General features: G+C 49.2%; 1 protein-coding gene across 7 annotated transcripts in view; it reads left to right on the top strand.

Annotated features, from left to right (window-relative positions):
• Positions 1 to 23,702, top strand: part of CTIF (cap binding complex dependent translation initiation factor) — a 296,900-nt gene that overhangs the window by 81,933 nt on the left and 191,265 nt on the right. For 6 of the 7 annotated variants that reach the window (XR_004344270.1, XM_032595316.1, XM_030336196.1 and 3 more), the window contains exon 3: positions 10,622 to 10,693. The exons of the other annotated variant lie outside the window; for it this stretch is intronic. Coding sequence is in view for 5 of the 6 variants with exons in the window: in XM_032595316.1 (XP_032451207.1) it covers positions 10,622 to 10,693 (72 nt within the window). In the remaining variant the exon portion in view is untranslated. The remainder of the gene's footprint in view (positions 1 to 10,621; positions 10,694 to 23,702) is intronic. 7 annotated transcript variants of the gene reach the window in all.

Genomic DNA, 23,702 nt, shown 5'->3' with positions numbered 1-23,702 from the left:
TGGGTAGATGCTGAGAAGAAGAATCAAGTTTAATAGCTGTTGCCAAATTGTTTTCTGCGATGTTCTGTTTTCACACCACCACCAGCGGATTGGGACAAATCATCTCTTGGCATCTTAATTTGCATTTTCTTAATTTCCAGTGAGGTTGGTCTTCAATCTGATTACCAGTCATTTCTTAGGAAGTTAAAAATTTTACTTTACTTTTAATATTTGTTCATGTTGATTTATTTTTGAGAGAGAGAGAGAAAGAGCGAGTTTGAGTGGGAGAGGGGCGGGGCGGGGGGGGGGGGCAGAGAATCCGAAGCTTCTCTGTGAGGTCATGACCTGAGCCAAAGTCAGACGCTTACCCAACTGAGCCACCCCTACAATTACATTTTACCTTTTTTTTTTTTTTTTATGTTTATTTATTTTTGAGAGAGACAGAGACAGAATGCGAGTGGGTTGGGGCAGAGAGAGAGGGAGGCACAGAATCCGAAGCAGGCTCCAGGCTCTGAGCTGTCAGCACAGAGCCCGACGCGGGGCTCCAACCCACAAACCATGAGATCATGACCTGAGCCGAAGTCGGACGCTCAACCGACTGAGCCACCCAGGCGCCCCTGTATTTTACTTTTAAAGCAACAACTGGAAAAATAGAGATAATCAGAAAATAGACAAAGAAGCCCACCATAACTCTATGACAAAATCTAATGTCATTTTTATGTATTATTTTTTCCTTTATATACCTTTTATGAAATTGAACTTCTAGCATACATATAATTTTTAGCTTACTTGTTTAGTTAGCATGATCTCCTAAACGTCATTTGGCGGTTCGGCATAAAGTATCATCATTTCAACCTGCTCTTTTTCTACCAGTCACTGTCGGCTAAGTAGTGAAGTATAATTAGAGCTAACATTTGTTCGTTCAAGCCCTGGTCTAGGTTCTGGGGAGAAACTCAAGAACAGAATGAACCATAATCCTTGACCCCAACCCCTAGCCCTTCTTTTCAAGTGAGGAAAGACAGACGGCAGACACCTGAGTGGGGCAGGAGATGGGGTGGTGCTGGGCTTCCCCGGTGGCTCACTTAGACTTTTGGGCAAAGATTTGAAGAAGGTGAGAGAATGAGCCCGCCTGGGAACCAGTGTTGCAGGCAGAGGGAATGTGATGAGACAGCGCTGGTGGGGGAGGGTGCCCTGCTTGGAGGAACAGCCTGTGGACCGGTCTGGCTGGAGCAAAGTGAGCAAGGGGGAGGGTCCTAGAAGAGCCAGATCTGGAGGGCCTTTTCCTCCCCACGGAGGACTCTGGCCTTTTCTCTAGTGACACTGGGCAGACGCTAGAGGGTTTTGAGCAGAGGTTGGGCATGATGTGACTGGTTAAATAGGATCACTCGGGATGCTGTGTGGAGAATAAGCTATGGCAAGGGGAGGGGTCAGAAGAGGAGGCCGGGGGACCAGGAAGCCATGTGGTTGGTCCAGGCAAAAGGTGATAGTGACTTGGAGCAGTGGGATCACCGTGCAGGTGCTAAGAAGTGGTCAGATACTTGTTATACTTTAAAGGTACAGATAACGTGATTTTCTTTTTTTTTTTTTAAGTTGATTTATTTATTTTGAGAGAGAGAGAGAGAAAGCACCAGCAGGGGGAGAGGCAGAGAGAGAGAATCCCAAGCAGGCTCCGTGCTGTCAGTGCAGAACCCGATGGGGGGCTTGAACTCATGGACCGTGAGATCATGACCTGAGCCAAAGTCAAGAGTCGGACACCTACCCGACAATGATTCCTATCATGGTGCCCCAATAATAGAATTTTCTACTGCACAGCCCTGAAGATTTTAGCCTGAGCAGATGGAGGGATAGCCTTTGCAGACCTGAGATACGGGAAACCCTGGAGGAGTAGCTTTGAGGCACAAAGCTCGAGAGTTCAGTTTTGGGACGTGAAAGGTTTAACGTAGCATTAATGTCTCCATACTGATGAAGCAGGGAGATGTGGAAAGGCGGCGTTCAGAGGAAAGGAATGACCCGGAGACTTAAACGTCTGTCAATAGTAGCATATGGATGGCATTTTGAGCCGAGAGTGAGGGGGCTTAGAGAAGAGGGTCCAGCATTGAGCTCTAGGAGTCTAAAGAGACCAGCAGGCGCTAACAAAGGACACTGAAGCCTGTCCAAGTTAACTCATTTACTCTTCACAACAATTCCGTGAAGGTATTGTTATTGTTGCCTGCTTAGGGGGCGGGGGAGAAACTGAGGCACAGAGAAGTTGCATAAGCTGCCCAAGGTCACACAGGAAGTGTGTGGTCAGTCTGAGGTTTGAACCGGGTCGTCTTACTCCGGTTGCCATACACTTAACCCCCCTACCGTTGCTAGTTTCTGTTAGTTATTACAGGTGGGGGAATTGAGTCTTAGGAATAAAGTGGCTCATCCAAGGTCACAGAGTAACTGATAGAGCGGGAATAGGAACTCAAGATTCGCTGCCTCAAGAACTCAAGCTCCTAATCACTACATTATGCTGCCTCTACAACACAAAAGTTGGGGATTTTTTTTTCTTTTTTTTTTAAGATAGGACCAAAAAAGGCTTTCTTCCTCTCTCAAATCTCAGGTCTTGGACAGCACCTCCTTCCCCTTACACACAAGGCTTTTCTGGAGCATCATGTGGATGGAGAATGGGCTCTCAGCCAGCGTGTACCCCCACCTCGCCTTCTTGTTTTTCTCCTCCTGGTCAGTGAGCCCGTGTGCCCAGCGTAAAGGAAGCAGTTGAACTTGTTCCTGGCTTTGAGAAGCTCAGTCTTTAGGCCAGCAGGATTCTGCTGCTGGCTGTCCCATGCCTGAGCTCCGTGAGGAAGTCTCGTCCCCTTTCTGGGCATTGCAAGAAAGTAGTGGCTCCCACGTGACTTTCAAATTGCTCTCTGGGTGGTCCTGCCACCCCCTTGGTTAAAAAGCCCTGGGTAAGATGACTTTTTCAATGAGTTTTTACTTTGAAATAAGTTCAGGTGTAAATAAAAATGACAGTGATACTACAAAGAGCCCCTGTCTATCTTTCACCCGGAATAGCCAATCGTTAATATTTTCCAGCATTTGCTTTCTATCTCTCTTCTCTCAGGGTGAGAGAAAGAGACAGAGAGGGAGGGAGGGAGAGATTCTATAAAGAGATTTTTCTGATTTATTTGAGAGTAAGTTGCAGATTCCCCTTTATTCCTAAACACTTCAGTGTGTGTTTTCTAAGAACGAGGACATTCTCTTTCATAATCATAGTACAGGAAATAAACATTGAAACAGTATTATTATTTAATCTGTATTTAACCTTCTATTTCACCAGTTTTCCCAATTATACCCTTTATAGCAAAAAAAAAAAAAAATTCTAGGTTCCTCAAAAATTAAGCATAGAATTACCATGTGATCCAACAATTCCACTTCTGGATATATAGTCAAAGGAATTGAAAGCAAGGACTTGAGCAGATATTTGCATGCCCGTATTCCTAGCAGCATTAGTCACAATAGCCTAAAGGTGGATAGCCAAGCGTCCATCAGTAGATGAATAGATCAACAAAATGTGGTCTATCTACACAATGAACTAGGATTGAAGCTTAAGGAAATAAAGGAAATCCTATGACATTCGCAACCTGGATGAATCTTGAGGACTTTATGTTTATTTTTTTTTTAATTTTTTGGTTTAACGTTTATTTATTTTTGAGACAGAGAGAGACAGAGTGTGAATGGGGGAGGGGCAGAGAGAGAGGGAGACACAGAATCGGAAGCAGGCTCCAGGCTCTGAGCCATCAGCCCAGAGCCTGACGCGGGGCTCGAACCCACAGACCGTGAGATCGTGACCTGAGCCGAAGTCGGACGCTCAACCCACTGAGCCACCCAGGCGCCCCGAGGACTTTACGTTTAGTGAAATAAACCATATCCAACAGGACACATACTGTACGATTCCACTTCTGTGAGGCATTAGACTAGTAAAGTCCACAGAGATTGAAAGCGGAATGGGAAAGTGGCGGTTAGCTAGGAGGACGGGGGCCTGGGGAGTTAGTGTTTGATGGGGACGGAGTCTTAGTTTGGGAGGATGATAAAACTCTGGAGGTGGATGGTGGTGACAGTTGCACAATGATGCGAATGTGCTCAATGCCGCTGAATTCTACTCTTAAACATGGTTAAAATGGTAAATTTTATGTTCTGTGTATTTTACTACAATTAAAAAAATGCTGGTTCAGTGTCTAATCCAAGATCACACATTACATTTAGTATCCAACATTTTTATTGGCTCTTTGAATTAAAAGCTGCTTATGCCTGTACTCATTCTGCCACTTTCTGGCTGTGTCACTCTGGGCAAGTTATGCTACGCCTCAGATTCCATATTTGCAATGTGGGCATAATGAACGTGCCTAGATCTCCATGAAAAATAAATGTTACTCTACGTAGTCGGCTTAGAACAGTGCCTAGATGTAAATGAAATCTTTATATATTCTGGCGAATTATTCTCGTTGTATGTGCTGCAAATAGTCTCTCACTTGGCTTTCATTTTGGTCTTGATTTCTTTTGTCACACAGAAGTTTTAGATTTTGACGTAGTTTAAAACCTGTCTCTTGGAGCCTGATCAACTTGGAAGGTGCTGTTGATGGGTAGCATGGGGCAGACCCAGCGTAATTTTTCCTCAATTTCCTCCAGTTGTCTCGAAATCGGTGTTTATGGATGGTCTCTCCTTTCCCCTGCCTTGAAACGCTATCCTTATCATTATATAATCTACAGCCTAAATTCCCATTCGTACATCTGTTTGCTCATGGATGCGGTTTTATCGATTATCTCTTTGTCTCATCCTGTACCGAGTCAACTTGCCAGTTTGGCTCTAGCCTGGTAATCTCCTTGGACGTCGGGAAGTACAACCCCTGGGGGGACTTTGTACCATTGAGAAGTGGGGTGGTTCATGTTTAGCACCCTCAGCCTCCCCCACTGTGCTCAGTGGTTTCCCCCGTCTTCCACCAAGTCTGCTCCTAAAATACTGTCCCTTTTGGGGCGCAAATGACAGAGAATTGATTTTAATTGTTTTTGAATTGTGAGATAATTGAAATGTGCTGAGAAGAGCAAAGAATAATAGAATAAGCATCTCTTCTGAGTATAGAATAGACATCTGTACTCCCCTGTTTATTACATCTTAATGCTGTGCCGTCTGTGTTTCTGCTTTGTAAAGTAAGAAATGAATTATAGCAGGGGCGCCTGGGTGGCTCAGTTGGTTAAGCATCCGACTTTGGCTCAGGTCATGACCTCACGGTTCGTGGGTTCGAACCCCGCGTGGGGCTCTGTGCTGACAGCTCAGAGCCTGGAGCCTGCTTCGGATTCTGTGTCTCCCTTTCTCTCTTCCCCTCCCCTGCTTGTGCTCTGTCTCTGTCTCTGTCTCTCTTTGTCTCTCTTTCAAAAATAAATAAACATTTAAAAAAATGAATTACAGCAGCAACAGTGGAAGCCCTACGCCACCACTCATGAATTCGATGTTCATCGTTTCCATGTATAAAAATTTCCCACTTTTCCTGCCTCTTCACATTCAATGACCTTTTCAGAAGTACACCATCTCTTCCCGCAGAGGACTTGCTCCTAGCCGTAAACCAGTTTACCTTGAAGGAGAAACTCTCTAGTGTTGGCATCAGGCATGTGGTGGGACAGATGAGAGTGCTTTGAGGTGGGGGCCCTTGTCTCCATTCTGGAATCATCTTCTACAGATAAAGGAAAAGTTCAGGGAAGGTCTATATCTGGAGACTTTTCTAGACAATGGCTCCAAAAAGGGGAAGGGGAGACAGGGGGCGGGGGCTGCAGACTAAGAGCAGTCCCAGCAGAGGTGGGGAGGAGCTTTGGAGTTGAGAAGGGAGAGTTCCCAAGGGGCTTTCGGACCGGGGAAGGAACCCTCATCCCAACTGGGCACCGGACAGCAGGAGGAGAGAAGAGGTCCCTGGGGCTGCTGCTTTGTCAGGCGTGGGAGGTGGGAGCCTCACAAGCTCAGTGGGTACAGCTTTGTGGGATAAGTGCAGGGATTCACACTTAATTCCTCCCCCAGGGGTCAGGAAAGCTGCACACAGCTGGACCGCAGTCCCCTCTCCAATAGCTTCGCCCAGGGGCCTGCCTGTATCCAGCCCCGGCTGGGTCTCTGGGGTGGGTTTCTGCAGACTTGACCATCTTGCTCTCGTTCACACAGATCAGCCCCTCTGCTTGCTGCCTGTCTGTACCATGCTCTCAGACTCCCTTCGTTTCCGTCTCAGCCTCGACTACCAGTGGAAACCCGAACGCTGGACTCTAGCCTCCTCGCCTGCTTTCCCCTTGCACTTCCCCCACCCCACCGCCCGCCGGGCTAGTTAGCCTTCGCTAACACAGCTCTGATGATGCCCTCCCCTACTAGGGTCGCTCCCCCCTCTTCTGACCCTGTCTACCCAGAAAAGGTCTCTGACTGCCTCGGCCAGAGAGTCATGCTTGCTGAGATCTGCCTCTGCGCTGGCCAGTGTTCCCCCACCTGCGTCCACACCCGGGCTCACGCTTCTCTGGGAATCCCCACTTGCCCATTTGCCTTCCCTGCACCCACCCCAGCCCCCTGCCAAGGGCACAGTCTTCCCTTGGACATCTCCCCTCACCTGTGAAGGAAGGTGCGTGTTGCCGGTCCCACACTGAAAGCACCCAGGAAATGCTTCTGGTTGGCAGGTACTAAGTTAAGGATGACTTTGACAAAGCAGGGCCATCTCACAGGAGCTTGGAACTGCTCTTGGAAAGCCCAGCCAGGGGTGAGGTTGCATCTAGAAGTGCGTGAAGCCCCAGCCTTCTCTCTGCTTGCTTCTCCCTGCATGGAGGCTCCCTTCCCTGCCTTGCCGAGCCCAGGAGGAGGTGCGCCCACCCACGAATCACTGTTCTGGGATGTCACATCAGTGCTGTGCAGCTGGGGGTGAAGTGTTTGGGACACCTGGAATAGGGGGTGGGAGACTTTCTCTGCGAGGTTGTCCCAGGATGGAATGAGGGGTGAGTGATCTCCCCCGCCAGTAGTCTCGCTGCATGTCTTGGCCATCCCCTACCCTGTTGGCCAGGCCCCGACCAGGAAAGGAGGAACTGCTGCAAGTCTATAAAGGAGAGGGATTACTTTCACAGTAGTTTGAACATTTTATGCAAATATATACATGCATTTGTGTATATGTATTATTCAAAAATACGTGTGTATATGTACATATATGTATTACTTCTTATCCTGAAATTATTTTAGTTAAACTTAGGATAGAGCTGTAAAAATAGTAGAGGGTCAGGGAGCCTGGGTGGCTCAGTCGGTTAAGCATCCTACGTCAGCTCAGGTCATGATCTCGCGGTTTGTGAGTTCAAGCCCCGCGTCGGGCTCTGTGCTGACAGCTCAGAGCCTGGAGCCTGCTTCGGATTCTATGTCTCTCTCTCTCTCTCTCTCTCTGCCCCCTCCCCTGCTCATGCTCTGTCTCTCTCTCTCTTAAAAATAAATAAACATTAAAAAAAAAATTTTAAATAGTATTGGGTATTCCCATGCACCTGCCCAGCTTACCCTAATATGAACACCTTGTATAACCATAGTACCATAATGAGAACTAAGGACTTAACATTGGTATAATGAGATTTTATTACAGATTTCACCAGTTTTCCCGCGAATGTCCTTTTTCTGTTCCAAGATCCGAATTTGCATCCAGCTGTCAGGTCTCCTTATTCTCCTCCAATCCATGACACTTCCTGGGTCTCGTCTTCTATGACCTTGACTTGAGGAGTACTGGTTACTTATTGCATAGAAAGCTCATCTATTTGGGTTTCCTGATGTTTTTCCTCCCGATGAGATTGAGGTTGTGCGTTTTTGGCAAGAACAGCTCACAAGTGATGTGCCCTTTTCAGCACATCACACTGGGGCGTCCATGATGGTGATGTGCTTTGTGATGGCCAATGTTATCCCTTCATCTCTTGGTTAAGGTGGTATCTGATGGAGTCCTCATTTCCCTTCCTATAATTAATTAATAAATACAATATACTTATACTTATACTTACACTAATAATCAGTATAATTAATGAATATCTTGGGAGGAGATGCTTTGCGACTGCAAGTATCCAGAGAGAGGATTTAATCCAGGCAGTTGGTTACCCAGATGACAAAAGAGCTGAGAAGCTAAATAACCCGAGATCAGCAATGGCAAGAAGCCAACGCCACCTCCAGCCCTGAGTCACAAAAGGAGGAGATGGTGTTGCCAGCCCAGGGGTCAGGGTCATGCACAGAAGGCCTATCTGGTGAGGTCTGGAGCCATGAAGGAGACCTGAGTCCCTGCTGGTAGTGCCGTCCGAGGCATAGAAAGAGGGGGGAGGCGCCTTGGTTTCTCCCTGTTTCCTGTCTCCCAGTGGCCAACCCCAGATGGAAGCCAGCTGGCCCAGGAGCCTGGGAATTGCAGTCTGCAGGGGTCAGCCCCTCTGTGGTGCAGAGCAGAGATGAGCCAGACGTGGGCCTGAGGGTGCCCTTGCTCAGGAATGCTGCCCCGCCGTTTCCCTGTGCCATCCAGTGATAGCCGTGAGTCACATGTGTCTGAAGCACCTGAAATGTGGCCTGGTCCAATCTGACGTGTGCTCTAAGTAGGTTTCAAAAACTTGGTATGGAAAGAAGAATATAAAAAAAATCTCATTAGTAATGTTTTATGTGAATTACCTGTTGAAGTGATCATATTTTGGATATATTGAGGTAAATGAATCATATTATTTAATTTAACCTTTCTTTTTCATTTTTTTTTTTTTTTTTGAGAGAGAGAGAGAGAGAAAGAGTGTGAGCACAAGTGTGCGAAAGGGAGGGACAGAGGGCAGAGGGGGAGGGAGAGAGACAGAGAATCTTAAGCAGGTTCCATACCCAGCACTGAACCCAACATGGGGCACGACTTCGAGATCGTGACCTGAGCCGATCAAGAGTCAGAAGCTTAGCCAACTGAGCCGCTACTGTGTCCCTAGCAGCCATATTTCAAAAAGGAAAAGGTGAGGGGTACCTGGGTGGCTCAGTCAGTTAAGTACTCCACTCTTGATTTCGGCTCAGGTCACGATCTCATGGCGGTGGGATCCAGCCCTGCCTACATCGGGCTCCATGCTGACAGCGTGGAGCCTGCTTGGGATTCTCTCTCTCTCTCTGTCTCTCTCACTGTCTCTCTATCTCTCCCTCTCTCCCTCTCTGCCCCTCCCCCACTTGTGCATTCAGTCACACAGTCTCTCTCTCTCTCTCTCTCTCTCAACATAAATAAACATTAAAAAAAATAAAATATGGCCGCTAGATCACTTAAATTACGTCTGAGACTCCTGTTTGTAGCTCTCGTATTATTTCATTTGGATAGCGCTGCCCTAGAGTATACTTGGACCGGCCTGTGTCATCAGCGCTGTAACCATGCCCTTGACCCACAGTCAGGAGGGCACGGCCGGCTAAGGTTTTATGAAACCGTGACCGCACTGGCCTTGAGCCATTCACACTCACAGTTTTGACCAAGTGTGCCAAACAGAAATATCGGGCTCCTCTGCTTTTTATGTAGCACACAGGGTGTCGGTCAAGGTCAATGTTCAACATTAACCTAAGAGGCTAGTTTTATTGTGTAGCACAATAATAAAAACACCACCATACAGGGGCGCCTGGGTGGCTCAGTCGGTTAAGCGGCCGACTTCGGCTCAGGTCATGATCTCGCGGTCCGTGAGTTCGAGCCCCACGTCGAGGTCTGAGCTGACAGCTCAGAGCCTGGAGCCTGTTTCTGATTCTGTGTCTCCCTCTCTCTGACCCTCCCCCGTTCATGCTTTGTGTCTCTCTGTCTCAAAAATAAATAAACGTTAAAAACAAAAAACAAAAAAAAACAAAACACCACACCACCATACAGCTAGATGGCACCTTACAGAGGAAAAGCTGTACTGTTACTACTGCTTCGTATCTAGACAGTGTTTTTATAAGTTTATAGAAGTCCTTCCTTTCAACCCTGCAGTCACCCAGCCTTGCTGGCCCCGTTTTATAGATGACGCAATGAAGCCTGGGAGACCCATGAGTTTCAGGAACTCTCAGACTTCAGGGGCGTTAAAATGCAGAAGGTCAGTCTCACCCAACTGCTTCAGAGGGTGGAGGGCGGGGCCCAGGGACCCCCACGCAGCACGTTTTGGGGAATTTCATGCAAGTGGTTGTCAGACCACACTTTGGGGCACCCCAGGTCTCTGAGCTCTTGAGGGGTGAGTGCTGGGACTGGGCTGGAGCTGGGTATCTGGGAAGATCCACACGTATATGCCTCACCTCCAGCTCTAACCTTGACACTGTGGACGGCTGGCATGGCTAAAGCCAGGTCGGGCTGTCAGATGAGGTGCTGCTTGTTCAGAACACAGTTACCCTGTGTCGTGCGTGGTTGACCCCGGAACGCGGCTGGGTCTTGATCACTCTGGTGAGTTTAGCTGAAGGGGAGTAACTTTGCCTGCCCCAAGCATACACCAGAGAGGGTCACCGCCAGGTGGAATTTGGAGATGCCAGCATGGACCTGCGGGTAGGGAAGGATTTGCCGCTGAAAATGGCCAAGCAGGATTTTATCCTGACCCTACTGCTGAAGAGCAGGGCCATACCTGGAGGGCCCGGATAGGGTGAGGACGAGCCTGTGTGTCCAGCCATCACTGACCACCCCTTTCTCCCCTGCAGTGGACAGCGGACTGCAGTGAACAGCTGGACAGCAGCTGTTCCTTCTCCCGAGGGCGAGCCCCCGCACAGCAGGTAGGGAACCCGCTCTGTGCTCCTTTGGGGGATTGTAATGTGTCTTGTCTGTCTGGGTTCCTGGGCTGGCCTGAGATGGCTCTCCTGGGAAGTGATGATGTGGAGAGAGCAGGAAACAGGAGAGAGGAGGGTGCAGTCCTCTCTCCGGAAAGTTCTCCCTGAACCGCCAGCCCACAGCGAAGCACCCCCCTCCTCAGAATACATAGGTTCCTAAGATTTTTTTTTTTCTTGAAAGAGTTTTTTCATCACTAGGTGATGTTTGCGTCAACATCTGCAAACAAGCGCATGCCCGTTGGGAGGAGAGTGGATAAGTGATACGTGGAATGGGATAAGTAACAGCGTGAATGAACTTGGAGGCTCACACAGCGGCACTGGGAATGGGTCCCACAGGGGAACCCCTAGGGTTATGGTGCTGGTCACTTGAGATCACTTCTGCTCCAGGTGTGCAGAGGACCCGGAGGGGCAGAATGTGGGGATAAGGTGTCAGCACCTGGTCCATTCCCCCCGCCCCAGCCCTCCAGCTTGCTGGACCTGGCTGGAACCCGCTGTTTCCCTCCCTGCTGCTTGCCTGTGAGATCCCCTGGGGGATAACCACACAGGTGTGGGCCGTGCGGCCTGGAAGGACGAAGTGGCAGTGCTGGTGACCCCCAGGCCCTGTGTACCCTTTAGGTGTCCAGAGGCCAAAAAAACCATCCATCCCCAACCGTCAGCCCAGCCTCACACTGTGTCTGTCCAGACAGATAAATGGGGAGCCTTTCTGGGCTCCTGCACTCACTTGCTCCGAATTTCAAAGCAGCTTCATTCACACATTGCCCTGGACCCACTTGTTTGTGTCCGACTTCTGTCCCATGGCACTGGTTAAATCAACTCCTCTCTATTCTGTCCTAAGGGAAGATGGTCAGTGCCCTCCGTTCCCGATCTTTCTTAGGTTGCAGGGCTTTTTACACCATGGTGTGTGGGGATAGCTTCCTTCTCACACTATAAGTTGTTTGTGTGTGTTTCATTGTTTCTCGGCTAGGAGGCCATTAACAAGAACCCTGGGGTGGGGTTGTGGGTAGGGGAGGAGGCACGAGACCCAGGTTCTCCTATTTGCTGTGCCACAAACTTGGTAGAAATTCTTTTCATCCTCAGCTTCCTCATATAACAGTCGGGAAACTCAATGGCCTCTGAGGGTCCTTTGCTTCTCCATGCCATTTTGTAACTAAGGTCCACGGAGGTATAATGACCTGACCAAGCTGGGACTTGAACCCAGGTCTCTCACTGTACCCTTCTCCCATTTGGCCATTTACCTTGCCTTACTGTAGTAGGTGTCCTTCTATGGAGGACTTTTATCCTTGTCACTAGACTGCCAGCGCTGGGTCAGGGACCCCGTGTTATCCTTGCTGAATCCCTAAGGCCTAAGTGCCCTTAAGGCCTGGCACATCAGGAGCACCATTTGCCAGTTACCCTGGGGTTTCTTACATGAAGATTCCCTTAACTCTTCAGCGGCAGAAGTGGGCTTGGATCTGGGGACAAGGACCGGATAAAGGGTTCCAGGGAACAGTTGAAGTTCTTGGATGGGGGACACAAGCAGCTGATAAACGAGAGACCAAAAAGCTAGCCCTCTGTTATTTTGTCAGTAGGTGCCTCGTTCTGGAATCTTCCAGACTCTTCTCCCCCCCTCGCCCGCCCCGTATCACCTTTTGTGGGCCCCCTTTTGCCACTGATTCCCTCTGGTCTTATTCCCCTGTCACTCCCAACAGGATTCAAAGGGGCTGAGAATGCCTCGTGCTCCTGCTTGCCTCCCTCATCCTGTGCCGTCCTTTCATGGCCAGGTTCATGCCCCTGGGGGATGGTGGGTGGGGAGTTGGCCAGACGACAGGCTGATGGAGCAAGGCTGGGGGCCTGTGGGACCGGGCACCCTGGCACCACAAGCACCAGCTGACCCCCATTCCTGACTTTGGGGAGCAGCTTAGCAGTTAGCTTGGGGTAGGCGGGTTTAGATGAGATGAAATGCAACAGAATTTAAAGAAGAAATCATAAAAGTTCATGTTAGACTTTTTCTTGGCAGGTGGAACTGAGACACAGGTTCATTATGGAGGAAGAGCCCCAGGAAGGTGGAGATGGGGTCTGGTTAATACAAACCTGTCTCACTTCCCTGATGTGCCCAGAGGACGAGGCCTTTTGGGGAGGGCTCTCCTGCAATTCATGGGGCCATCGGCCCTGCCACCGCCCCCGTGTGGTGTCCCTCCATCTGATCATCTCAGAGGGAGGAAGGGTGGAGGGGAGAAGCAGAAGAACAGCCAGGGCACTGAGACAACCACGGCCTCAGCCACCTGAGGATTCAGGTGTGTGTCTTGTGGGTTGTCGGGATCAGCTGTGGTGAAAGAGAAGGCTACTTTGCCTGAGTCCTGGGGAGGCTGCACCCCACGCTTTGTGAAGCTGCTTAGATCCAAGGAAGACTTCAAGGGTGTTTGTGGAGGGGTTTCCTACAGATTCATCAGCCAGGGGGTGTTTGTAGAGGCTTGGTGCTAAGCCCTGGGTTCACCTGAAGCATGGCCTCTGCCTTCAAGGGCCTTACCATACAGTTAGAAGGACAAGATACATAGTGTAAAGGACAAGACATGCTCAGGGCAGGAGACATAGGTGTCCAAAGGGTGGCCCGACCTCAGGAACCTAGGTGGGGTGAGCAGGGAAGGTGGGACTGAGCCAGACCCCCTGGATGGAAGGCCACATTTTGCACTCTGGCGCTGTATACATAGTAGATGGAGAGGCACGAGTCTGATTGAAATAATGTCTTCTTGGTTCAGTGGTGAAAGACCTGACTGACATGAGTGATTCAATTAATTTAGGGGACAAACAGTAGTGTGGTGTAAACAAGGTGGAAATTTCTCTCTCTCTCGCCACCGGCCCGGGTGGGTATTTGGGATTGGCATGGCAGCTCAACAGTGTCAGGACAGTCTCCTTCCTTCTCATTGCTCTGCCTGCTCTAGAGCATTGCCTTTGTCCTCAGTGGCCCATGCTGGCTCATGTCCGTGCTCCTGCCAGTGGGAGCTCTGCCCAGGACCCCAGGAACCTTGGACTTCCCCTCATGAAGTAGCCATCTTCTGATGCCCTCAGGTGGAGGGATCAAAGCTGGACGGCATCCCAGGTGACTGTGTTACAAGGAAAGCCCTTAGCTACACTGTCCTAAAGTAGCTCCCTGATGGAGGGGGAACCAGGGAGCTGCCATTGAAGGGTGCATTTGCTGGGTGCAGCTCTGATGGGTGCATGGGTACATCCTTCAAAGCTCCCTTCATCCTGGTCCACCAGGTGCAGAAGCACTGGCCCCCAGCACTTAGGAACCCCTACCAGCCCCATGAGCCTCCCCACTGTTCTCACTGCCCCCTCTCATCCACACAGACACCCTCCCTCAAATTCATGTTATAATCAAGCTGTTCCACCTACATCTGCCTATCCCCTCAGGCAGCTGGTCAACCTTGAGTTGCGTCCTAGGGCTGCCTCTACATCCTTGACCACCCCTGGCCCAGGGCTTTACACCTAGTAGTAGCTCAATTAAGACTCCTGAGACTACACTGAGTTGGCACAGGCCCAGTCCATGCAGTCAGTCCCTGGTGGGGCCAATTGCTCTGGCCACACCAATTTTGCTGTTTCTAAGGTCGTTGGGCTAGTGGGGGTGGTTCTGCTACCCCACATTCACCCATGGGGGAGAATTTCAGGAGGAAACTAAAGGTACTTGGAGATGGGGGTGGCTGGCTGAGTGGGTGTTCCACCTTGGCCACATGGGCCCAGGAAAGTGGGGTCGGCAGGAGGATGTTGAGATTCTGTGTTCTGCCCAGGAAGCTCTGGATGGCGGGTCACAAACCGTGTCCTGAATGTGTAGCCTAGGTGTAGGCACCATTTGGGGATTAGCCATGCACTGAGATTATATTTTGTTATTTCAACTAATGCAAGGAGACAGGAAAAACCATTGCCTTCTCTGACCCCTTTCAGAGGCACGACGTGGGGGTAGCCTAGGGTGGGTTAGGTCCCATGAAATGGGAGGGAGGGGCTCAGAGGAGAATGGGCTACAGATAGTCCTGAAGAGGCTTGTTCAACTGCCTGCAATTGGGATTTGGCTGTATTGGGGATTATTCGGCATCCTGGCAGCCTCTTTCCGAGAGACCTCATCCAACACCTAGTCACTGAGTTAGGAAGTTGCAATAGTGTCCAGCTTTTCACTGTAGTAGGGGAATCATGGTGGAGATGATTTGCAGGAAAGTAGCTGATGTGAGAGTGTGCAACCTGGTGCATTTAGAAAATGTCTCAAGGTACCAGCATGGGAGTTAGCATTCAGGGAAGAAAGCCAAAGGCATATGAGAGTTTGTATGAGGTCAGGAACTAGCAGCTCTTGTCTACCTGCACAGAAGTGCCAAGGAAAGAAAATGAATGTGTACAACAGCAGCAGAGCCTCTGATTAGTCCTTGAGAAGGACTTCCTCACTGAGGAATTTACTGGCCCGTGGTGTTGGCTGTAGAACAAGGCGATGAAATCTTCACTGGGATCCTCATGGCACCCCTCCTTATCAGGCGGGTTCATGCCGAGCCCTGGGAAAGGTGTGGGTGTGTTAGAAGTGAGGTCTTTGAGTCCTGGCTGTTGGCCTGGATCCCACATTCCCTGGAATGACGAGAGAAGGGCACTTTCCCTGTGGTATCATGATGCCCGGTAGCACGTTGAAGCCTCAGGAAGGAGTGCAAAGAGCCTTTGTCCCAAGGGCCACGAGAACCGGAGGTGGACCCAGGTGTAGCACACATTTCAATGCCTCTTCTGCAAAATGATAGACTTCTCTGAACCTCTCTGGAAATCTCTTTCATTGTTCCCGGGTCTCCAGAAATGAGCAATTGGATGCAAATAGCTGCTAAAAGCAGCAGCAAGTGTGGATTTTCCTGATTTCTCCACCGTCCCCTTACTCTCCCTAATACCTGTGCCAACCTGTGGCCAGATTTCTTCTAGGGGCCAACTGACTCTGATCCAAGAGATGGCCGGTGGTAGGCAGAGGTGAGCCTCAAATACACAGCTTACCTCTGACCCACAGGAAAGGGGAGGAGTTTTCTGCCAGTTATCTTGCTGCCCTCCAGTAATTATAGTATTTGGTCCAGTGCCAACTAAACTCATGAGCACAAATGATATCTTAGTAGAAGTGCCTAGATTTTTACTCAGCTTCTGTGGATATTTAAGAAATGTGTTCATGGCACTGCTCTCTATTTAGTTAGTATTTCTTGAGTATCTGCTGGGATCTTGGCAGACACATATAAGCTGGAGCCTTTGGGCTCACTGCCTGTCTGTACAGTAGAGGCCAGTTCACATGGAAAGGGCTGGCTGAAGGCACCCAGTGAAGTCCCTCAAAGACACGTCCTGACCACAGGTTCTGCAGTCATTCCCAAGAGTGGTCCTTCTGGTCTCTGTAAGTAGAGAGATGCTTTGCAGGACATGAGACCTGATCTGTGCCTTCAGGAATGGTTAGAATGTTTGACCAGAGAAAAGAGGGGGAAGAGAGAAGAAATGGTGTTCACAAGGCTTGAAGTTAGGTGTAACGTTGGGACGTTAGGGCAGCAGGAGAGAGTACACCTTGAGTGGGCAGTTTGTGTTGGGTGTTACAGGAGTGGTAGGAAGGAGGACGGTGGATGTGGAGGTGTCTGTGTGCTCAGCTGAGATGCTGGAACTGCTCTCCACCCCTTCCCCTGCTTGTGTACCTTCTATATCTTCCATTTTCTCTCCATTCCATACAGGTAAAGTCTGTCCCTTCACATCAGTCAGGATAGCCTAAGTAATGCTGCAGTAACAAACAACTTTGAGTCGCAGTAACTTTAAACAACCCATTCAGGACCCAGCTTGATGGACCATTTGCCATTTTCACCAGTCACCATGACAGAGGGAAAAGGACCACCGGAGGGTCTTGCACTGCCAATCAACACTCCGACCTAGATATAATACACATCACTTCCCCTCCTTGCTTGTTGCCCAGAACTGGTCACGTGGCCCTACCCAACCATAAGCACCATAAAAAGTATCATCCCACTATGAACCGGAATGGGGGGAACCAGAGCTGTTTGGTGACTGGCTCGAGTGATTATCACACGCCCCACCTCTAGTAGAAGCTCACCAGGAGCTGGGGCTGACCTCTTCCAACCACATCAAATCCAGAGCTAAGCAGGTCTCCTGGGAACCCTAAAGACATCACGTGCTCTCAGGATGACAAGGAGCTCAGAGGTCATCTGAGCCACCCTCCCACCTTGCAGTGCAGGAACCCCCTCCTGTGGCTGTTGAGCTGCTGGACATTTCCTGAAATGGGGAGCTCACTGCTTCAAAAGGCATCTCAGAACGTCGTGAGGCAGCTCCATTGAGTACAGTCTTCCTCTTTTTTTTTTTTTTTTAATGTTTATTTTTTGAGAGAGAAAGAGAGAGCATGCACATGGTAATGAGGGAGGGGCAGAGAGAGAGACAGAGAGAGAATCCCAAGCAGGCTTCTCACAGTCAGTGCAGAGCCCGACTCAATCTCAATCTCACGAAGTGTGAGATCATGACCTGAGCCAAAATCAAAGCCAGATGCTTAACCAGCTGAGCCAGCCAGGTGCCCCTACAGTGTCTTTCTTTGGTTCAGCTCCAAACCACCTCTCATAACCCCAGCTGATGGTTTTAGTTTTACTCCCTTTGCCCATGGCTGTTTCGTTTCTCCCGCAGCAGTCCAGCATGGCCAGTCTGCTTTTTAAGCTAAATACATTAGTTCCTGCAGCTGTTTCCTTTGTCATGATTTAGTTGCTTCATCCCTCTGTTTATTTATCAGGTCTTTCATGCGTTGATCCAGTCTACGCATCATCTCTGAGGGCTGCCTGTGTGCCTGGCAGCTTGCTGGGAGGCTGGGAGGCAGGAAGCAGGGTGATGAAGTGATGGGCTCAGTCTCTACGTACATAGAGGTTAGAGAGAAAGCAGGCACTTACCCCGCAGTGCTGAGATGTCTGGGACATGACACGATGGTTCTTAGGTCCCGTCCTGTCCTGGGTTACTCTCCTAGGAGCACTATAACTATGATTGTTCCTAATGAGCGTCCCCGAACTGTACACGATCCTGCTGGTGTGATCTGATTCTGCAAACTCTGGTGCTCCCAGCATGAGCCTCTATTTTCTAGAAGATATCACCTGTCCCTGTCCTCGAGGAGCCTTCTGGCTCCAGCTTATCTGGAGGAACTAGGATATAACACTTAAAACAGTGTTGATGGTTGACTTGTAGGGAGAACAGTCAGCAGCCATCCTTGGAGCCCCTGCTGTAAACATTATGAGCCATGTGGCCTAGTGTCTGTCCTCAGAGAACCTGGAGTCTGCTTAAAGAAACGAGACTTTCTCTAGTGCGAAAGCAACAGTCCAGAGCAGTGTGTGAATACAGGGAGGAGTGGGCTGGTATCTACAGGGGAGCTGGCAGCTGGCAGAGGAGGCCACATACACAGATACACAGGCAGGAGGGAGGAGGAGCCATGCTGTCATGGTAACGGCACTGGCCCAGGAGCCAGGAGATGTGAGTCCTAGCTTCCGTACCTCTGACTTACCATTGGGTCATGGGTGAGACACATCATCTTGCAATAGCCTGATTCCCTCTGACAAACGAGATGATCTGGACTTAAGACCATCAAAATATATTGTTAAAAATACAGACATAGATTTCTGCTTTGGGGAAGATGGAGTATATATTCTTTTCTATATTCCTCCTGCTGAGTACAACTAAGATCCCAGACATTCTGTATGAAGCAAACGTAAGAAAATTCTGAAAGGTAGAGATAAGAAGGCAGACCAGCTACGGTTTGGGGGACCTGAGCAAGGACGTTGTGGTAACTTTCCTGAGTTTCCTTTTTGCCTCTAACATCCCAGACTTGGGGCTGAAGAAGGAAGTAACTAGGAAATGGCAGTGGACACAGATCTTTTTTTAAGGTACCAATGAAAGTCTGTTGTCTCTAAGCAAAGGTCTAGGCAAAGATATTTTCTATTAAGATAGAAAAGTTTTAGGGGTGCCCGGGTGGCTCAGTTGGTTGAGTGTCCAACACTTGGTTTCAGCTCTGGTCATGATCTCACAGTTTTGTGAGTTTGAGGCCCCCAAACTCAAAGTTTTGTGAGTAGAGCCTGCTTGGGATTCTCTCTGCCCCTCCCCTACTCACACTGTCTCTTACTCAAAAATAAATTAAAAAACTTAAAAAAAAAACTTAAAAATTACTGCTCTACTCCAGCCAGATAGCATAGAACAAAGTGCAGCCCCACTCTTGCTCACACCAGCAAAGACCCAGTGGGAGTCTAGACTGCCACCCTCACTGGGTTGTAATGAGCCCTCCCCTCGCCCCCCAACTGGGATGTTGTCAGAGAAGGCCAGGCGGGCAGCTGGAACTTTTATCCCTGCCAGCCTATACAAAGGGTCCTTGCAACCCCCAAGGTATTATTGGAGGCCATCTGGGAACTGGACTTCACCCCAACTCAGCAGTATTGAGGCGCCCCTCCCCTCCCTACTGGGTTGTGTCAGAGTAAGTTCAATAGAGAGTTGGGACTTCCACTGTTGCCCAGTGGTAATGAGGCCACCTTCATGCAAGGTCCCTGGGAACTGTGGAGTCCTGAAATTCCCACCTCCATGGAGCCATAACAACAAGTGCTAGCTACCCTGGACTTCTACCTGCAATGGCAGTTGTGAGGCTATACCCTCCCTTTTCCCTGCCAATGTAGCATCACAAAAAGGCAGTCAAAAACAGAAGATTTAAATATGATTCAGAGTTTCATAACACAACATGAAAGTGTCCCCATTGCAACAAAAAAATCATTTGTCATCCTAAGAACCAGAAATATTTCAAACTAAATGGGAAAAGACGATCAGTAGATGAGATGAGATCTCATCACTGAGATGAGAAATTGGACTTTATCAAAATTAAACAGGAAAAACCCTGTTTAGAGGACGAAGAGACAAATGACAGAAAATTTTGCAAAACATGTATCTGACAAAGGACTAGTACTCAGAATATATAAAGAACTCCCCACACTCAACATTTAAAACCATACACTTAGAAAATAGACAAAAGACACAAAGAGACATTTTTCCCTGAAGAGAGAGGATGTACAGGCGGCAAAGAAGCACACAAAGAGATGTTCCACATCTTTTTGTAAGGGAAATGCAAATTAAAGCCACAATGAGAGATTTCACACCTATCAAAATAGCTAATTAAAATAAATATAGTGATAACACCGAATGCTGGTGAAGATACAGAGACATCGGATCATTCACACATAGCCAGTAGGAGTGCAAAGTGGTACAGCCATTCTGGAAAACAATTTGGCAGTTTCTTAAAAAACTAAACCTGCAAGTACCATCTGATCCAGTCATTTTACTCCGGGTGTTTATCCCAGAGAAAGGAAAACTTATGCTCACACAAAAACCTGTATTCAAATGTTTATAGCAGCTTTATTCATCATAGCCCCAAACTGGAAACCACCCAGATGTCCTTCAACAGGTAAACAGTTAAAACAAGCTGTGGCACTCAGCAGTGAAAAGGAATCCGCTACTGACACATGCAGCAACCTGGGTGAATCTCCCAGGAATTATGCCGAGTGAAAAAAGCCAATCCTCCAAAGTTACATGTTCTATGATTCCATGTATATAACATTCTTGAAATGACAAGATGATAGAAACGGGAAACAGGTTAGCAGTTACAGGGAGTAGAGAAGGGAGGGGCAGGAGAAAATGGGTGTGGTGCAGAAGGGCAGCAGGTGGGAACCTTGTGCTGATGGAAATGTTCTGCATCTTGACCATATCAATGTCAATATCCTGGTCTTAATATTGAACTATACTTTTAAAAAAAATTTTTTTTAATGTTTTTATTTATCTTTGAGACAGAGAGAGACAGAGCATGAGCAGGAGAGGGGCAGAGATAGAGGGAGACACAGAATCCGAAGCAGGCTCCAGGCTCCGAGCTGTCAGCGCAGAGCCTGACGCGGGGCTTGAACTCATGGAGTGCGAGATCATGACCCGAGCTGAAGTCGGACGCTCAACCGACTGAGCCACCCAGGCGCCAATATTGAACTATACTTTTACAAGTTTCCACATGGGGGAAACAGAGTAAAGGGTGCAGGGCATCTCTGTGTTATTTCTTACAGCTATATGTGAATCTACAATTATCTAAAATAAAAGTTAATTTTTTTAAAGAACAGAACCTTTTGTCTTATCCGAAGCTTTCAGGGAAATCCCGTATGGAAAACAAAAGGGGCAAAACTGCTTGGGGAGGCAAGGGAAGGAGGAACCCACTTGCTGTCTCCTACTCCATCTGCCTCAATGCTCTGGGAGCACCTCTGCAGAACCCCCAGGTCACCCCCGGACCTGATGATCTCTCAGTTCCTTTCTTCTCTGGACTTCCGTGGGTCTGAGTCTGAGCCTGGCAGGAAGGGAGAATCTCTGGGGACTGGGGAGCTTCAAGAGGCCTCCTAGTGAGGAGTCTTGGAGGATGGGATCCTTTCTCTGCATAAGGACATGCAGGGTGGACAACTGGGGACGCTTAAACGGGCCTGCATTATTTCAGCAGATGCCGAATAGGAAGGCAGCCAGAAGTAGCCTGTGGTGTTGACCAGTCCAGGTTCAAATAACATGGCCATTTAAATCTGCAAGCACAAACTTAGCCAAGAGAGTTTGCAGAAAGGGTAAGATTAGGAGAAGAATACTTGGTCACAGGCTTCGGTCATTATTTCCTACCTCTCCCTTTGGTTCTTAATTCAAAGACAGTCAGGGTACAGAGTGCCTGGGAGGCTCAGTTGGTTAAGTGTCCGGCTTCAGCTCAGGTCATGACCTCACAGTTTGTGGGTTCAAGCCCCGAGTTGGGCTCTGGGCTGACAGCTCAGAGCCTAGAGCCTGCTTCAGATTCTGTGTCTCCCTCTCTCTCTCTGCCCTTCCTCTGCTCACGCTCTGTCTCTGTCTCTCTCAAAAATAAATAAACATTAAAAAATTAAAAACAGTTGAGGTTAGAGAGGGAAGGGATAGAATGGGCAGACAGGAATAATGAAAGGAATGCCTTTTCTGGTTCCTGAACTCTGCTCTGGTGACACCCAGGAAGCCCTCTCTTCTGGCTTCTGCTCTGCCTTTCTCCTGCCTCAAAGACCCTTCTGTTGTAAGGGCATTAAAATATTGGGGGGGGGGGTCCATCATGGTCTTTCCCACCAGCATGTGAGGTGCTGTCCTTGGTGCTGAACGCACATGCACATACATGCACACACACTCACACACATGCACAGTTACTAGGACAGGACTGTATCTCAAATTTTGGTTTAATTTGAGCCTAAGAGGAGTTTCAGACCCAACCTGTTGGAAGCCCCTGTTTGGGCCCAGGAGATACTTTTGGGGCCTTTGGTCTCAGTGTCTCGTTTGTTCTGCCTGCTCTCCCTACCCCGACTGGGGAATCACTGGTCCAGTCCAAATGCTTATGGGACAGAGAAAGCAGCATCGGTGCAAGATGCTGAGTGACTCTCCTGAGCCCTCCAGTAAGCAGCTTGCAGGCCTGGAGTCCTGTTTTACCCACTCTTAGTCCAAACCATGTTGGTACTCTCAGGAAGTTTTCCCGGAATCTCAGAGCCCCTCTGCTGTCTCGTCCAAAGGCAGCAACAGGGGTGGCATACATCTTGTCACATGGTGCTTGTCACATACGTGCCATCTTCCAGTGTTCTTTTTGTTTCTGTGACTCTTGGTTGAATGGTATGACCTGTGAGGGCAGGGATGATCACCTCAGGACTAGTCCATTTCTGTGGGTGATAGATCAGGGTGAGGCAGGGGAGTTGCGGTGGGGTCCTTGGAGAGGAAGGAGAGAAATTTTGTCTATGTCTAAAGGGATGGCCCTCCCCATCAGCTATGCCAGGAACTTGTGTCCATGAAGTGAGACAATCCATGTTAGGGTCAGCCTTGCTCTTGGCCCTCACGATGGACAGAATCTGTGGAAGGACATTCTGCACCAGGAAGGGAGATGTCCTGGGACCGTGAGCCATCTGGGGAGCAGGGGCTGTACTGCCCTTTTCTGCCTGGTGTCCAGCACTAGGCCCTGTGCAGCTGCTCCCATACTGGGCTTTCAGGTGTGGGAAGCCAGGACCAAAGGCTGGCCACCCCTGCCTCCGTGTCCCCTGGTACAGCTGACTAACAGCAGATAAGCTGGGGGAAGTCCAGACTGACATGCCCCAGCTTCCTCTAGATGGAACTTCACCTGTGACCCTCCCAATAATGGAAGCGGTCCTCCTCCTGTGCGCTGTCCTAGACAGTCAAGTTCCCCTTAGTTTCTAAACCCTTGTAGCCTGGAGTTGTCGACACATACCTACCTACACACAGGCATGTAAATCACTCCACAGTTGTGTACTAGTAAAGAGAACCCAGCAGCACAGAGGAGGGTTTATTTTCTCACTGCTCCTGACTTAGCATGTTTCTCTACTGTACAGTGATCCACTCCTACCTTGTTTCATTCACTCAGGTCCAGAGCCCCCCCCACCCCGCTTCTTTATACATTCCATCTCCCACCCCCAGACTCCCTCTTACCTTCACTGCAGGCGATTTGCTCCCTCCACCAGCACTGTCTTCCCAAACGTAGGCAGAGGTGGACTCAGAGAACCCAAATGTCTGGATGGGATGGATACCTGACTGCATTATAGCAGTCTGCAGTGAGGCCACAGTTTATCTGAATAATGTCACCACACGGTGCAACAGGTAAGAGCATCAACTCTGGGCCACACTGTTGTATACATTCCCATCCTGGGCACAAGCTCTCTGAACACAGGCAAGTTCTCCGAACCTCCGTTTTCTCATCAGTGAAGTGGGGCTTCCTAGGGTTGTGACCAAAGTGAAGTGCTCAGAGGGTACCCGCCGTTCAGTGAGTGCTACGTCAGCGAAAGTTGGCTGTTGTCGTTGCCGGAGTCCGGACTCCCCTGAGCTGGGGGTAGCTGTGCACCGGCCAGGCTCTCAGGCGGCTCCAGTCTCCCCGCCCGTAGGCGGGCTGTTTCCATTT

This window comes from Lynx canadensis, chromosome D3, assembly GCF_007474595.2.
Source record: "Lynx canadensis isolate LIC74 chromosome D3, mLynCan4.pri.v2, whole genome shotgun sequence".
Lineage (NCBI taxonomy): Eukaryota > Metazoa > Chordata > Mammalia > Carnivora > Felidae > Lynx > Lynx canadensis.
This window is presented reverse-complemented; position numbering and strand designations above follow the sequence as displayed.